Consider the following 16,603-nt stretch of genomic DNA (forward strand, 5'->3'; position numbering starts at 1 on the left):
AAGGGGCCAACATCGAGGACTTCCGTGGGAACAACTTTGACAACAAGTTCCCAGTTTGCCATGTCGTTGCCTCATATGCGGAGATGAACGTTCAACATTGGAGGCACAGCCCGGCAGAACAATGTAACGTGATGGGCCGAATTCGGCGAACAGTTCAGCTATTGTGGTTGGCCAAGAAGAACAGTGACTTTCCCCGATGAGAAAAGGGGAAAAAGAAATGCATAAAAAGCAGATCTTGAGTGTTGTGGGAGTGTCCTGCGACCTGTACTGGTGCTCCTAGTCGTATGGGTGCTCCTACTTGTGCTCATGCTCCTACTTGTGCTCATGCTCCTACTTGTGCTCATGCTCCTACTTGTGCTCATGCTAGTACTAGTACTCGTACTCGTGCTATTACATGTAAACTCTCATCATGCAAAGTTGTAAATAAACCCTTTTTCTCATCTCTTGGATGTCACCCCAGACCCCTTAATCATCCGGCACCTGGCGCATCATCAGCCACGGAACCATAATGGCTGCTTGGACACAGAGTCGCAAACTGTATGACAGAGGTGGGATACGTTGCTCTGGGTTCCCCCTACAGACTGAGCAACATGCTTCAGCAAGCTTGGACGAAATGTCGCTGATACTTAATGTACTAAAAAACACACAAACTGAGGAAGGGGGGAAGAAAAGCAAAGAAACTAAGAAAGAGGGAAAAAAGGCACTGAACATAAGCTAGTTGGTCCCGCACAACAATCTTCTCCTAACATAAGTAGCCTTTGTATTATTAAAGCCATCTGCCACATATAAAGCTTTATTATAATTTCATTTGTTTGCTTCCACAGAATAGGTCAAGTTGGCTGCTCCCACCAGAAGTCTTTGTGAAGAAATATCTAAAGGATATCCTCCCGATGAAGAACTGCTATGATAAAATTTGAAGGCCTCTGGTCCCACAGTCTCTATAAAGCATGGTGAGAGTAGAAGTGTAAGGAGTGTGCTTGAGGTGATTCTGTATGATTTTAGGGACTGCAGGGGATCTGTTTCTACTATATGTGTGGGCGAAAATGTGCCATAATGGAGAATCAATAGGTGAATTACCAAATGATGGCTAGAGCTTAGCCTTAAATGATAACAGCTCTAGCCTTACTTAACAATATGTTACTGCAACTGAGTGAAAACTGTGTTCAAATGGGACAACAGCAAAAGTTTAGGACAACATGCTGCTCTGTCCTGATCTTCTTGCACCCATAATTTCTCAGCATTGTTATTTCCAGCCGATATGAACTAACTGGTCTAGCTAAGCAGCATTTTAAACAATTTTATTATTGAGATGTCGAGACCTCTTCTCACAAAATATAAGGCTACACCTGGCAATGAGAAAAAAAAAATGAAACCCAGGATTGACCTTCTCAGTTTCTTCAAAATACCCTTTTCAGGTGAAAGCAAACTAGATACTTCGTAAAATAATGCCCACTTCAAACAGATTGCCACCCACTACTCACACACTTGCAACTATTCCAAAAATACTAGATGCCTTTTCTTCTTGGCAAGGATAAGCAGAAATACGAGATGTGACTGGGTTCTCATGAAAGTGAGGCCCAAATGAAAAAGGTTTAGTTTGGTTGTCGACACGTTACAAGTGTCTACCTGACGTGTTTAAAAAGGAAAAATACTCCATCGCCGTTGTCCCACTTCTCTTCTACCTACACTCAATGCTGACACCAGAGCACTTTGTCAGTATTACCAAATATGCATAATTATCCATGTTTCTCACACAACTGCAAGACCAATCATGTAGTGGTTCATACATACAGTAAAAACGAAACACTAACCGATTCCAAGCCAAGCCCACTACGTGGTTCAGTATTCACTTGTGTGAGCAGTTGTTGTCAAGCTACAGTTAAGCAAATGTGTATACGTCATAGGCACAGAAGGCGTCCCATGTTTACTTATTCCTTTCCACTTTCTCTTTGCAATGCTCTAGAGGTAATGTAATGAGATTTAAGAAATAAATGAAATAGCAATACGTGCAAAAACATCAATTCCGTGGCACTAGCAAAAAAGACATAAGTGTAAAAACAAACAAAGAATTAGTGAGGCCTATCAAGTGGCAGTCAACTTAGCTTTTCTCTCATCAACCATACTTTTTTCTGTAAAACCAAAATAAAGCTTTTGATTGCTTGACTGATTGATTGATTGAATTTTGTGTGCTTTGATAAAATTCGCTTCTAGTCACAATGCCTCCACAACTGTATGTCTGCCAGATAGCCTGTGTAGAATCTGTGCCAGGAATTCATGTTTCTCGAGGAGCAGCGTGAGGCACTGGGACTGATATGGCAGGCCAGACCTATTTGCTGATTAAAATTCTATTCATGTTCAACAAATTTTCGTTTGTTTGTTACTGTTACTGGTAACAGTAACATTGTGATCATTGATAATTGCATTGTGATCACAACACCTTCTCTAGTTGCCAATTAAATTTGCATGTTGTAAATTCATTTTGACGCATTTCTTGCACCTTCAGCGTCGTTAAAGATATACAGCAGCAGAACAGATTAGAAGTTTTGAATTTTACTGTAAATTTTTCAGTTATAGTTACGTTGCATGCAAGCATGTGAGCTCCCTACAGTACCTCAAGAATACTACAGGTACGGAAATACAGTTGATTATTTCACTTTCAGTGTACACATGCAAAAATGGCCAGATACTTCAGAAAGAGCGCTGCACGCAACCAATCAGCTGTGTTTTGCCCAGGTCTGCAATAAACATATGTTCGGCCAACTGCTCCCCTTGGTTCCTCAATGTGAGAACAACTGATTCCACCAGCACACGTGACTGTGGAGCATTTCCACTAGTGCACAAAAAAAGAGAACAAAGAGAGCTGGTCAGGTGCCTCACAGTCACACTGGCGTCTACTCATCGTGCCAGTATGCATGCGCGCAACCACACGTGCATGTGGGAAAAGGCCTGAATGTGCTCAGCCAACTACCCACTGCAGAGCCTCAGGCACACACAATGCACAATGCTTTTTTGCAATTCATCTCTGTCACTGCAAGTGGAACAACTGCGTAGTTTGAGAGCAAAAGCAGCACAGCAACAATACGCCCAAATTTTTGTGTCGTGGCGCACTTAAAAATATGGGCTTTAAGAGTTTGAGAAAGACGGGTTTCAAGGGCCGTTACAAGGATGAGTTTTAGTGCTTCAAGGCAGGTTTCCTGTGACCATATCTGAGCAGCAAAGACTTCCATTCCAGCACTCTCTACCATAAATGCCCCAGAAAGCTAATTTACTGGGAAATTATTGAATAGTAAAAACTGAATAACCACAAGCAACAAAAACTTTTGAAAGCAATGCCAACTGGAATGAGTTATCTTTACACAGTAGCCACAAGCAAATAACACCTACATTCCTTCTATGCCAGAATGCTTAGAAAAAGGACACAGGGGCAGCACTAAACAAAATATCTTTTTTTTTCATTTAATACAGCTAAATATAAGCTTACTGGTTATCAAATGGTCATTGATGCAGGTTGGCTGGTTTTTCCTCAAGTATGGCTCATACCTACTGTGAGAGATTTGTCAAGGAACAGGTGGGACTAGGCTTAATGGTATACTGTTAGAGGTCATCTAAATTTTTCCTGTTACATCTTACAAATCAGAAACAGAAACTCGGGGCAGACAGGACACACTGATCAAAGGTAACTCGATGGCATCTTAACAGCAAACACTATCAGTTCTAGTGAAGTGTGATGTGACATTTGCAGCCCAAGTTGGCATTTGGCATACCCTTGCAGCAATGATGCCAGCACTTTCTTGCTTAACTTGCTTAACTACTAGGCAGGCTAGAACAATGTCAAGATCCTAATCAAAATGCTAAGTGTCCCAACAGCCAGATAAAAAAGTCCAATTTAATTTAGTGATCATAACTCCCATACAAAAATTTTGCATACAATATACGCAATCGGGAAAAAGTCTGCAGAAAAGTACAATCCGTTTGCACTATGGTAAGCCCCACCAGCCATGCAAGCAAGGTTTCAGACACAGACCAAGACACCAGATGCAGTCACAAGCAGATGGTAGGTTCAGCGCAGACTGTTAACACTGCCACATGTCATTTGCATATGCTGCAGAATTGCATTTTTCATGCCCCAAAGTGGGATGCATTCCAACAGTCAGATATGACACCAGGCATGTCACATGGTGCCATGCCCAACTCACTTGCTGAATGTGCTACAATAACAGGTAGTCATATCATACCACAATATTCTAGTCATGGCCACATCAGCAGTGGCTCTCGATTTGATGGCCATTGACAGCATGCATAACTTTTGCCACTGCGAAGTGCTCCACCCACTTTACCGGCATAAGTTTGTCCAAAAATCAAGTTTCTTTTGAGCTTGCATATATTTACACTAAGAGCAGTTCCTGCTATGTTGCAATATCAAAGACGGTATAATGCATAAAGCATATCCTAGCCATATTCAGGACCTTTGGATTACGATGCCAGTTCTGACACTTTGTACATCAGTATTAGGCAGTGAAGCTAAGTGAAGTTCTTTGTGCTTGTTTCTGATGTCATTGACTGATAACATCCCGTTTCACTCTTCCAGCAACAATGCAGGTCATCAGCACCAGATAGACACAAATTCAACACATACAAGGAGGTGTTAAAAGTATTTACAGCTCCACTCAAAAGTTTGGTTTCAGCAGCTTCTTCCTGCAAATGAATCACATGAGCCAACTTAGACCTTAAGACCTTCCTCCACATTTTGATATACACAACATAATTTTTTTATCCCGATATCTGTATGACAGCAAAAAGAAGCAGCTTAGCAGAATGACACTTGTCGAGCACTTCTGCAGGGTGCCATCCATTGACCATGAATACAATGGTTGACCACGACTAACCATTCCGTTAATTTATGGCAAGTGGGCACCGATTTTAAGACTTCTTTTAGGCCAGGTTGCATCTTAACATCATTGCAGCCCAGCTTTCTTTGTAGAGCTGCTCACTCTACAGGCACAGCTTGCAAAACAATATGAAAATGGACAAAGAAAAAAGGAAAATCCATAGTCATGTAGTATATCACACTGATCAACTGTTAGCAACAGCAAACTGGTTAACGCATTTCAGAAAGTAGAGCTACAAGGGACGTAAGGTGGCATGAATCCAGGGAAAACACAGAGAAAGCCGGAGATGTTCACTCAAGACGATGAACAAAATGAGAGGAAGGTCAGAGCCAGAGCCATTCCGGAGTTCAGTGCAGTTGTCTTTTTCAAGGCAACATATGTTTTTGCCTTGAAAAAGACAAGTCCACTATAATTATATGTCACCTTGAAAAAGACAAGTCCACTAGTCGAAACGTTAGCTCCGGCTTTCACCTTGTTCTCCTTTTGGTCATCGTAAGACGGTATGGTGATGTGCCAATCACACTTCAGCATTTCCCAAGGGAGTCAAGCGAGGTATGTGCACAAGCAAATCAGAAAAATCAAATGGGGAAAAGTGAGCTTGTAAAAGAACAGGAGCAAATAAAGCAGAACTGACCTTATTAGAGTCCACAGGGTTGTCGCTGACATGAACAACTGCGCCAGGATGCGTCTTACGAGATCTGCATAGATGGAGCATATAATGAGCTTCCTTCTGCACACCATTTTCCAGTAAGGAGGCAGAACCATGTACAGTAACTTCTTTACTGCAAGCGCCAGACACTACAACTAGCAACTGAACTGCACTTCATAATAACTTTCCGACATGACCCAATTCGTCCATTTTTTTGCGTTGCAATGAAATAAAGTGCTGCCAGTTCACTCCCACTGACATACAAAAGGTATCCCAAATTCTGTGCCACACTGTACTTTACAGGAACTTAAGACCACATGACATCAGCAGAATGTATAAAAGAGAGATGCAAGTCACTTGTCTGTACAGTTGCAGAATGGCTACACAAGTTGTGAAAGACATTTACAAGTGTGCTGTGCCGCACAAGAGAGCTGTTACATATAAAAGACCCCGCCAATCTTACTACGGCAACCCTTTTGCTTGAGTATTCTCAATGCCTCTGCTACTATAGCTTTTGCCCCTTCAGGGAGACAAACTGCATCCTTCCAAGAATATTCTACTAAGCAAAAGCAAGATAGCCACATGAAGTCATCGTTATTGAAGTGTCATCTAGAAATCCACGAAGCATCTTATTTATCTTTGACAAGCACACTCACAATTCTATAGCCTTGTTCCAGTTGATGACATAGCCAGAAAGGGTAAACGATTCTATGTTCACTACGTGCAGATTCCCACGCTCGGTGCCAATGTACAGCCATTTGCTCCTGAACGGCAGGTGACAGTGGGTGATCCTAGAAAGAAAAGAGGAGAGAGAAAGGGTTGGCTGAACGTCGGCACATTCCGTTCTATTTTCTTCACCAATGAAAATGCAAAAGAGAAATGGTTTACACAATCATCGATGGTTCTTTCGGGTGCCAATTACAGACTTGAAGGCAGGCATAGTTTTACTGTTCTTAAGTCTCACCTCTAAAGAACACCACAGCAAGGGGTTGGGATACTGTCTGCAGATTAAGCACTGCTGCCTGTGCAAGATAAGCTTTGTACAAGCAGCCACAATCCACTATTCTTGTGCATGCAGCTCTTCTAAACAACCAATAGTTACAATACTTTACCATGAGCTGACAAGTGGCCACTGCATTTGAAACTTGGGCACGTGCATCATCTTAGGCTTCTTCTGGTACTGGTCGCATAAACAGAGAGCACCTTATAAAGGCTGGGGCTGAATTAATCATTTCAACAGACCAAATCTCGGAAAACCAACAAAGGAGCAGTATTAATGGTAGTGACCAAGTATGTGCGGTAGCTACCTGCAAAAGGTGTTGGTTTTCGCAAAGGCATCCCCATTTCCTTAATTAAAAGAGAGAGAGAGAGAGATAGACCGTACCAGAAGATATGTGGAGAACCCATATAGCTAATACAGTCAAACCCGGATGTATCGAATCTGAAGTTTGATATATAGGCAATTCGATATATAAAATAAAGATTTTATACAAATATTTGCAAGGGGATTTTACTGCTGTTTGTTATATACAATAATAATAAGTTCATTTCTAGCTGTGGCAACTGCATCTTTATATTCTGAAATGCAAAAAAAAAAAGACGTCTGTGTCTCCCCCAGTGCTTAGGTTTAGATGCACACTAAAGGGACACTAAACAGAAACATTAAATTCAGTTTGTATGGATAAAATTTTCTTTCACTAGTCTATTTTTGTTAATTTTATAGTAATAGGTTGATTAATAGGTGAGAAAGTAAAGGCCAATGTTTTGCTTTATGAATTTCGTTCTGAAATGCCACCACCAGTACATCAGTTTGAAGTCATGGGTTTCAAAGTATTTCTTCATATTTGGAACACTGTGGCTCAGTGAAAGTTTTAGACTTGCCAAGTACAATCTCCGACTACAATATGGTCTCTGACTACAATTAGCATACAATATGGTCCATCTTTGCCAATAAAACAATTAACCAGGCTGAAGCAGACACCGTCGAAATCTATGATGTCAGGGGCGAGCTGGTGCAGGAACTTTACAGTGGCGTGACCTCCAGTCTTTTGTCTTTTCTGGATCACCTAGCCTTTTCTCGCTGTAAGAGTGGCTTTTTTTAGTTGCGCAGAAGGGTAATTGACCGATAAACCTCAAACTACCTCTCTTATTAGCGTCCCATTAGATAAGTCCAGATGGTCCATCGACACAGCACCTCTCAAGAACCAGTGCATATTCTGAATGAAAATCACCCCTCAAATGTCATTATTAGACGTAAAAAATAGGCAGGAAAAATTGGGACTTGCCGTTCTTTTTGAAACTTGAGTGTGTGCACCACCTCAGGCTTCTTCTGGCGTAAATTCCAGAGGTGGAGAGTATCATCTGCACACACGCTAATCAGAGCACCCTGAATGAAAAGTTAACACACAGTCATTAAGGGCGAATGGTACCGCAGTGATCTAACTCCCACACTATAATTACAGCTCCTCCTTACAACAGTATTTTTTTTTCAGACGTGCTGAATAAGAGAAAAGCCTCACCTCATTCACCAAAAATAAAATCTGTATCACAGCATACTCCAACACATGTTGAATGGTACAATCCACACCAGGTCTGCCAAATCTTTGGGACATCGCAAGTCAAGGTTCAGTTACAAAACAAACTGCACATCATGTGAACATATGCCAACCAATAGCAGTGAACTAAACATAACTCTACTGTACTTTGTGCATAACCAGCAGCCCGCATGGTTGTTTCATACTTTTGACCCTAATGTGTACATTTCTCAGAAAATGAGCCACAAGTGAGGACAAAGATGTGCAACATTAGGAAGGATAGTTGGGCGTGTTGGCTAAGCATGATCTGGAGTGAAGGTGCGACGACGGTGGACGAAGAAGGAACACAAATGCACACACAAGTGCGTAAGTGTTGCATCCATATCACTATCACGCAAAGAACTGCTTTACCTGTAAGTGAATGCGCACTGAGAAACTGTGATTGGCTCTCTGTATAAATTAGCAGCGTTTTTTCCTGATTTAACATAGTTGGAAGGCGCCCTGTGTGTGTGTGTGTATTCCTTCTTCGTCTACCATCGTTGTCACACCTTCACTTCAGATCAAAGGTGTGCAAGCTTGTGTCTTTTGCACCATTCATAAATATGCATAAACAACTTGCCTAGCTTTCTTTTATTTAATTACAGGCATTCTTGATTGCCCTGTATGGAAGTAGAGTAAACCACATTATAACAAAATGATATATAACAAAATGATGCATATAACTAAGTAAGTGAACTTCCCTTTGAAATCCTCTTAGAGATTCATATTGCAGTAGTACAAGCAACAATGTACTTAATGAAGTAATGAATATAATTAAGTACTTCTGGCTCCCCTTTCGACTTCATTACACTCTATTTACTGCACTTACCAAAGCTGGGAAAATTTTTCAGGCAATTACCATGTGACAAGAAAAGTACAAACTAGATGATTCAAGTTTATACAGTGCAGGCAGAAGGCAGTAATTGAGTTTGATAAAAAAAAAAGCTGATGATTTGAACTCTGTTGAGTTAGACACTGCTTTTATGAAGCAGCGAAAAAGAACACAAGTTAATGAAGAACTTGCAGATTTTTCGTCGTATGGCTGAAGTGTATGAACCAGGTTTAATTTGTTGATCACAATATGCAGCTATTTGCATCAGTACATCGTAGACAATCACTATTCCATGGGCCTAATTTCAATGCTGGGATGTACAAGGAAAAGAAATAAAAACTACAGTATGATAAGTTGACCTCAAGCAGCCATGGTAAGCTGGTCTAAATGGTGCACAGTTCGTATTTCATCTGTCAATGACACCACACAGCTGACTGTTTCAATACAATGCAAAAAGTTATTGGCACATAAAACTAACTTTAACCCCTCCATGTGCCAATTTATTTACATTAATATTTTAGTTTTGCCAAGTTTCTTGTATCTTCAGAATCGTAAAACAAGTACAGCTTTAGAAAAAATTAAAAATTTTGAATTCTTCAAATAGTTCTACCAATTTTACAGAATGTAGACTCTGTATGAATTCTCGTAGTAACACAATTTATTTTATGCTTAGTGCACTTGAAAAGTGCCTATCCAACCACGTAAATATGCCAGATGTAGAACATTGTGAAAAAATTTAAGTAAATCTGCTACACGACGACATATTGACACTGAAAGAAAAGACCCAGTATTTTCAAAAACACTTTACACATATTATTCAGACTTGCAGCACATGTACAATCAGAATGGTTTCAAGATGTATAGAACACATTATAAATATTATTTTCAGCAATAGTTTTGCTTCCGATGCATTAACTTGACATAAGGATTGTGTGCACAGCATCTGAAAGGGTTGATCAAGAACAAGGAAGACCATTGCCCTAGAATATTGTGCCTGTAGTACAACAAAAGAAATTTAGAACATAAGAAATTGCAGCACGCTGTTCCAGTTAAAGATTAGTTTTAAAGAAAATGTATAATTGAAGATTCATCTACCCAAATGCTTCCTGCCACAGTTAACTGAAGTGATGCACGTATGTGCCCGTCAGCATCATTTCAACAAACATGCACAAAGTAAGCTCACTGTTCACCCAAACTAAAATTTGACATACCTATAGCTTATATAACGTACACAGTAAGCTACTAAGCTGCATACATCTTATGGTTGGATTTTACGACAAGTTATGTTCCACGACGATCCCCATGGGCAGCAACTATGTGTGCATACCTACCTGATCCAGAAACTTCTGCGTTCTTATAATGCTAAACAAATGTTTCCATAGCAAGCCAGTGTTTAGAATAAACTGAGGCAAATCCTGATAAATATTAGGTACTAAGGAACATAACATTAAGCAAAGAGGAAAACAAACATGCAATAGCTACTAGGAAATTCCCAGCTTGCATTTTTTTTTTTTTAGTAAAGCAAGAACAAAAGCCTCTCAGTGCAGATTTCTGCACACTTAATATTTTACACAACATGTTTCATTTGCAGCACTGTGCGGACACTACATACAGTCAAAAGAATTTGTTCAGTCCAACTGGTCTATATTTACCGGCTTGAACAGGTATGTATTGTTTTAAACTGTGTTCTGGGATGGAGACTAATTGGACTTATTGCAGCTGATGTAATGCACAATACTGGGGCGTTTATTAAAATGAACAGCATTACGAGTTACAGACAAACGCTGATGATTTAGGCCGCAGTGCAGGTGTCACTAAAGTATGCAATGTAATGCCAGTTCAATAATTCAAATACATTTAAACCACTCGAGCAAGGTAGAAGATAATGAACTATTGTGACCTCAAGTTCTTTTAACTAAAAGCCTACTCCCAATAAAATGTTTAAGAGTTCATTAATGACACACCACGAACTGTGAAACAAAACACACAAGTATTTATTAAATCAAAACAAAGTGCATGAACACAAAGAAATCATACAACACACTGAAACATGGACAAAACAAGGCAATGAAAAAAAGTAATAAAACTCACAAAATGAACATAACAGGCCAATTATAAGTGCGTGCTTCAGAAACAAATTAGGTGGTGGAAACAGAACCTAGCTTAAGTACAGTAAAGCGTTTTACGTACTAAATTCCCAAAGGTTGTGAAGAGGTGTGCCAAACAGCTCAGAACACAAACATGGTGTTTGTACTTGCAATGGAGAGTTGGCATTCACTTGACATACACTTTCTACATAAGCCATTTGCTTACACACAGTGCCGTCTGTAGTAAGTGCTACAGCTGACACCCGTCCATGTTTAAAAATGTCCACATACAGAATTTATATTTGAGCTTAAACATCCGTCCAACATTTTCAATCTGTTGCTTTGGGCAGTTCGCTCAATACCATATGTATTCACAAAATAAGCCATCAAAGCGTCCACAATGGTATCACAAGTATCACACAAGATGCAAACACTTGGAATCTTTCAAGACGCGGCTAATGCCCTGCCGCACATCCACTTGTCTGCAACTGCTTAAAAAGCTGGTGTGGAAAAAATAGAAAACAAGCTGTGTAGTGATATATAACAACTGTTCAATACCAACTGCCCAGATATTAAAGAAGTACAGCGATGCAGGGGATTCCCATTTGAACACCACCATGAAATATCACTTTGTAATCATGTTCGCTGTGTCATCTGCAAAACATAAAACGCAGCCTTGGCTCTATTTTAAACATAAAACTTGGAGGTGATAAACAGAAGCGGTGCTTTGATGCAGACCATTTCAAATGTTAATTTTTGCTGCACTTATGTGAAGTGCAAGTCCTCGTATGCTCACTCAGTAAAGATAGAACGTACCCACACCTCGAAGGATACAACCTCAAAGAGCCGTTTTTTGTTCCAATGGCAAGTATCCGTTGCACAGGATCAAATGCCAATGCTGTTGGTTGGAAAGGAAATCCATGGCGTACAGTCTGCCAGACAAGAAGAAAAATAGGAATTTAGTGAGTGCTTTATCAAGTGAGCAAGCCCCCTTCTGTTTGCTTTTGACCACTACATCAGAATGAGGATCCAAAAAATTAATAATCTTCGGAGACAGCGCATTTCCCCTCTTATGTACCCCTTTTGACCCCACAATTTCAGCTAAGCAAAGCTTGCCGAGTAATGTACCCAGTACAGAACCGACGAATCTCAAAGCATCAAATGCTCACCTATCCACGATGAAAACTACGTGCAACTCAGTTAGTCAAAGCCAAACTCAACTTATGTTAAGAAACTTTTGCATGTTAAAGTGTGCCTGGTCTAGACTTTGGATCCCTATTTGAGCAATGAAACAAAAGTGGTACATTTAATATAAAGCCATAAGGACTAAAAAAACTCAAGCTGTATTATGATTGCTAGTTCACCAATGACTGCATTATGATAATAAAATTTGTTTACTAAGTGTGATGACATTCCATTGTGTGTAAGCCCCAGTGAGCGGGCAACGAACTAATGTTTGCACGACACATCGTGTGCGCCCTGCGACTGGTATTTTGAGTTGCCACTGAAAATTTACACGATATTCGCCGAGAAATGTATTTTTCTTTTTTCGCGTGTTAACTCCCACAGTCGGAAGATTTAGAAAAATGCCCAGATTTTTCGGACAAAATTGTGACGTGCACAGAAAACAAACGGAAAAGAGAAGGTCGCGCCTCTGCAATGATTAATGTGCTTTCAGGAATTCAACAGATCTGCGTCACTTGTGTTGCGTCTACGCCAGATTGCTAAAGGTCGTAAGATTGCTATTAGCACGTTCAGCAGCCAGAAACCGGCTTTGAGGGCCGGGCCCTGCTATTTTACATGAGCTCAACAGAAATTAGGCCACCTATGTGGAACCTCGGCAACATAGTATTGACATTTCTAACCAAAGCTGCTTTCTAAGTATAACCACACGAACCCGGCGCGACTCGCAATTTACCGGCCGATTTTCGAGCAAGATATCAGATCGAAGACGGTGGGCGATCGGGAACCAATTCGATAATCAACAACCGCGCCAGCCCCTACGACATTTATAACATCTGCGACCGCCCTTTACGCGTCTACGTTAAGCACGCACGGGTCATGCCGCGTTGGAAATGCCGATCTTGAAGCTGACCGCGTAGGCACATGATAAAAGGACGAGTATTTCACGTTTGTGGCGAAGCAGTTAAGCTATAAGCAAATGACGTTGCAATGCTACACGAGTAGTGGAATTCTGCGTTTCCTGAACATAACGAACCAGTAAGGTGCGAACCGAAACAAACGGGCAAGTAGCAACGAGGCCCTGCAGAAACAACCTCGGCATTAAACGTATCGGCTAGGCACCGGACAGCGTAGCAGCTACGCGCAGATAACACGAATTCATGCATTACAGACATAGAAGCGAAGCGAAAGGCATGCTACATGCCGAATACAACCGCAACCCGCACGCAAACCGTTTCGGTCAGTGTGATGTGGCCGACTTTTTTTAAAAATAAAGAATACATCGCCGTCTTTCACAATCGCGACACAAGAGCTATTCCAATGCCATACTGCATAACCACGGGGGCTGGGCCATTACTGGAAGCCATCCTCGATGTAGTGCCAAGAAAGCGCTGATTTAATGCAATCCGAGCAGCTCTCCGCACGCGAGCCCGTGCGCAATCCATGCGTCTACGGTGGTAGGCGGATTCTTGTCAAGCACACAGGAACCCGCGAATGAAATGGCCGACTCCCGTCATAACACAAATCACACCCCCTTTTTCGGACCGCTGCGCGCACTGAAATCAATTATGTCCCCGCAACGATCGGTGGTGCAGTCCATAAAAATGTGTGTTCGCTTACTCTGGAAACCTTAAAATGTTCCGGTCGGAGCGTCTCTTCGACGTCGGCTTCTGGTTTCACTGGTTGGGTTACCGAGGACCGTAGCCCATCGAGAACACCCTTGAAAAATCCAGACTTTTTCGTATCGGATCTAGGCATCCCCGATGAAGATGCAGTCTCGTTATCCTACTGGAAACATGAGTACGCTGCACTCAGTGCATCGGAAAGCAATGCCTGAGTAAAAGGACAAAAACAAAAACTACGTGGACACAGCCCGTCTCGCGAAGCGTGAACTGTTACGGAAAAAAATTCTTTCAGTTCCTAATAGGGGTCGCTGGGTGCGTTATGTGTTGTCCAATGGGCGCAACGCCTCCATCTCCCGGATGTTCATCACGTGACTGTTCAGCTAGTTTTGGTATGCAGTCAACGCTGAAAATAGCTGGCGTACGCGAAGAAACCGCGTTGCTTTCGTGTTTGGCGCTTCGGAAAAAAGGAAAAAAGTCTAATGTTAGGTTGCGCACAATACGAGGCCTCAACTGCAAATTGGAAGGCGCACAACCATATTTTCAAATAGTGTGTTCGATACCGAAACTAAATCGGGCGTCCTTGATGGCAGCATTTAGGGCGCGCTCAACGACAGATTTCTTCGCATAACTCGCAGCTTCTTGCTCAACCATGCGATTCTACACAATGCATAATTGTCCGAAAGACGGGACAGGAAGACGTTCGCACGACTCGCGGCTGAAAAGTCACGAACGCCGTAGTCATGCTTCTAGCGCACTTGAAAAATTCCAACTCCGCGGAACGGAATGCAAAAGCAGTAATGATGAGTACCGAGAAAATTCAGACGCATACAGCAATGCCAGAATTGTCAGAAAATTGGGAGAAACTGCGTATAAATTAGCAATTTAGTCATATAAGCATAAACGCAAATGTTTATATCGTATTGTTTATTTATTTGTTTATTCATTTATTGATTCTTACTCTTTAGCAGTCATCCAGCTGTTGCAATGAAAGACTCGGTCTCTCCACTGCCTAAATCAATATGCATATTTAGGGAAATTCAAATAATATCCTCGTCTCTATTTTCGAGCGAATAAAATAGAGCGTCCTCAAAGCGAAACAACAAAACAATGTGCCTGATTTGTCGCGGCAGCCAGAGCAGTCGAAGAGCGCCATATGCGAATCCGCGTCCAGCTTAACTGCGATCCCTTCTGTTCTTAAAGGAGCACGCTTAAAGCTTCCTACTAGGCACTATGTTTTCTAGTTTTTAGATTCAACGCGGTTTTCACAGAACTACAGCTCACCAACGCAACGCAAGAAGATAGGGAAGTATTTCTATTCAAACATCTAAATTATATGCAAAACCACGATATGCCAAAACTATGAGACCCCCACTACGGTCTCCGGATTAATTTCGACCACCTGGGGTTCTTTCACGTGCACCCAATGCATTGTACGCGGGCATGTTTCTTTTTTGTCTCTCTCTCTCTTCTTAGCTACGCAATGCCGTAGCTTCTTTTTGTTCGAGGAGGACGTGTTCAGTGTATTTATTTAGCTGGCTTTCTTGTTGTTGTATTTGTTAAATTAAGGTAACTGAAGAGCCGATCGATAAGCTAAAAGTGAACGACGTAATTGTTTCGCAATTACGAAGAAACCCAACGTACTACTTGCGCGTTTGCTTGTTCGATTTTCTTTATAATTTTGGTGCTCCTCTAAGAGATTTAGTCACATTCTATGGGGGTGCGAGGGCTTACCCCCTCCGAGGTCGCTCCTGCCAGCTCTTTCAGAACAGACGTGGGAGGAGCTGCTCTGCAGAACGCCGGATGGAAAACTACAAAAATCCCTCGTTGCCTGGGCCGAAAGGGTCGCTCCTCGTGAGGGGCCATCCTAGGACTCGGGCCTGCCAGATCATAATTGAGCAGAATCTCAATAAAGTTGTTACCACCCCCAGTCGGAACTGCCAATAGCAAAATTTTACAAGCTAGCGAAGGTTATACTTCCAGATAAGCTGCTCTTTTATGCACGTGTGTGAGCGCGCGCGCGCGCGCGCGTTTATGTGTGTGTGTGTGTGTGTGTGTGTGTGTGTGTGTGTGTGTGTGTGTGTGTGTGTGTTTGTTTGTGTGTGTGTGTGTGTGTGTGTGTGTGTTTGTGTGTGTGCGCGACGACGACAATGCAGTTAATTCTCTCCTTGAAATGTGCATGTACTATACGTTTACAGTTATACAGTTATCGGGCCAGTAGTTCTCCATACACAGCGTTGCAAATTGACTCGTACGAGACAATCGCACAGCGCGACAGGAAGTACTTCCTGCTCAAGTGTCTCTTGGTTAGTTTTATGCTCTTTATCTCTCCCATGCTTTCATTATTTTCATGTTTCGTTTAACTAGAGAACGGGGAGGAAACGGACGTGTTTCCAAAGCCAGCGCTGAAGCGTGGCGGTCGGTCTCTGAATCCGGCCGCCAAGAAAGAAAGAGAACAACGGGTCGCGATCCGCCTGTTGGGAAAGTGGACAGCATGTCGCCAGCAACGTTTCCGTCTCAGCAACTCAGATCGATGGAGCGAAGGGTACGCGCCGCCTGCCAAGCACCAACGAGCTCGGGCTGTGTGCAGCAGAAAAAGAGAGGCGCTCCAGTGCGAGTCGCTATCCATCAATGGTCCTCCCATTCGGCCGCTAATGCACAATGTGTGTGTGTGTGTGTGTGTGTGTGTGTGTGTGTGTGTGTGTGTGTGTGTGTGTGTGTGTGTGTGTGTGTGTGTGTGTGTGTGTGTGTGTGTGTGTGTGTGTGTGT

General features: G+C 42.0%; 1 protein-coding gene across 6 annotated transcripts in view; it reads right to left on the minus strand.

The window, feature by feature from the left end:
- Tomosyn (syntaxin-binding protein tomosyn) overlaps window positions 1–14,130 on the minus strand; it is a 58,952-nt gene extending 44,822 nt beyond the window's left edge. For 5 of the 6 annotated variants that reach the window (XM_065437066.2, XM_065437067.2, XM_065437065.2 and 2 more), the window contains exons 1-6: window positions 13,833–14,130; window positions 11,865–11,962; window positions 8,058–8,139; window positions 7,824–7,924; window positions 6,195–6,329; window positions 5,524–5,587 (exon numbers count right to left, since the gene is read on the minus strand). In XM_065437066.2, coding sequence (XP_065293138.1) covers window positions 5,524–5,587; window positions 6,195–6,329; window positions 7,824–7,924; window positions 8,058–8,139; window positions 11,865–11,962; window positions 13,833–13,970 — 618 coding nt within the window. In that variant the 5' untranslated portion in view covers window positions 13,971–14,130. The remainder of the gene's footprint in view (window positions 1–5,523; window positions 5,588–6,194; window positions 6,330–7,823; window positions 7,925–8,057; window positions 8,140–11,864; window positions 11,963–13,832) is intronic. The other variant, XM_065437069.2, reaches the window with a different exon arrangement.
- Window positions 14,131–16,603: the final 2,473 nt, after the last annotated feature.

This window comes from Dermacentor albipictus, chromosome 5, assembly GCF_038994185.2.
Source record: "Dermacentor albipictus isolate Rhodes 1998 colony chromosome 5, USDA_Dalb.pri_finalv2, whole genome shotgun sequence".
Lineage (NCBI taxonomy): Eukaryota > Metazoa > Arthropoda > Arachnida > Ixodida > Ixodidae > Dermacentor > Dermacentor albipictus.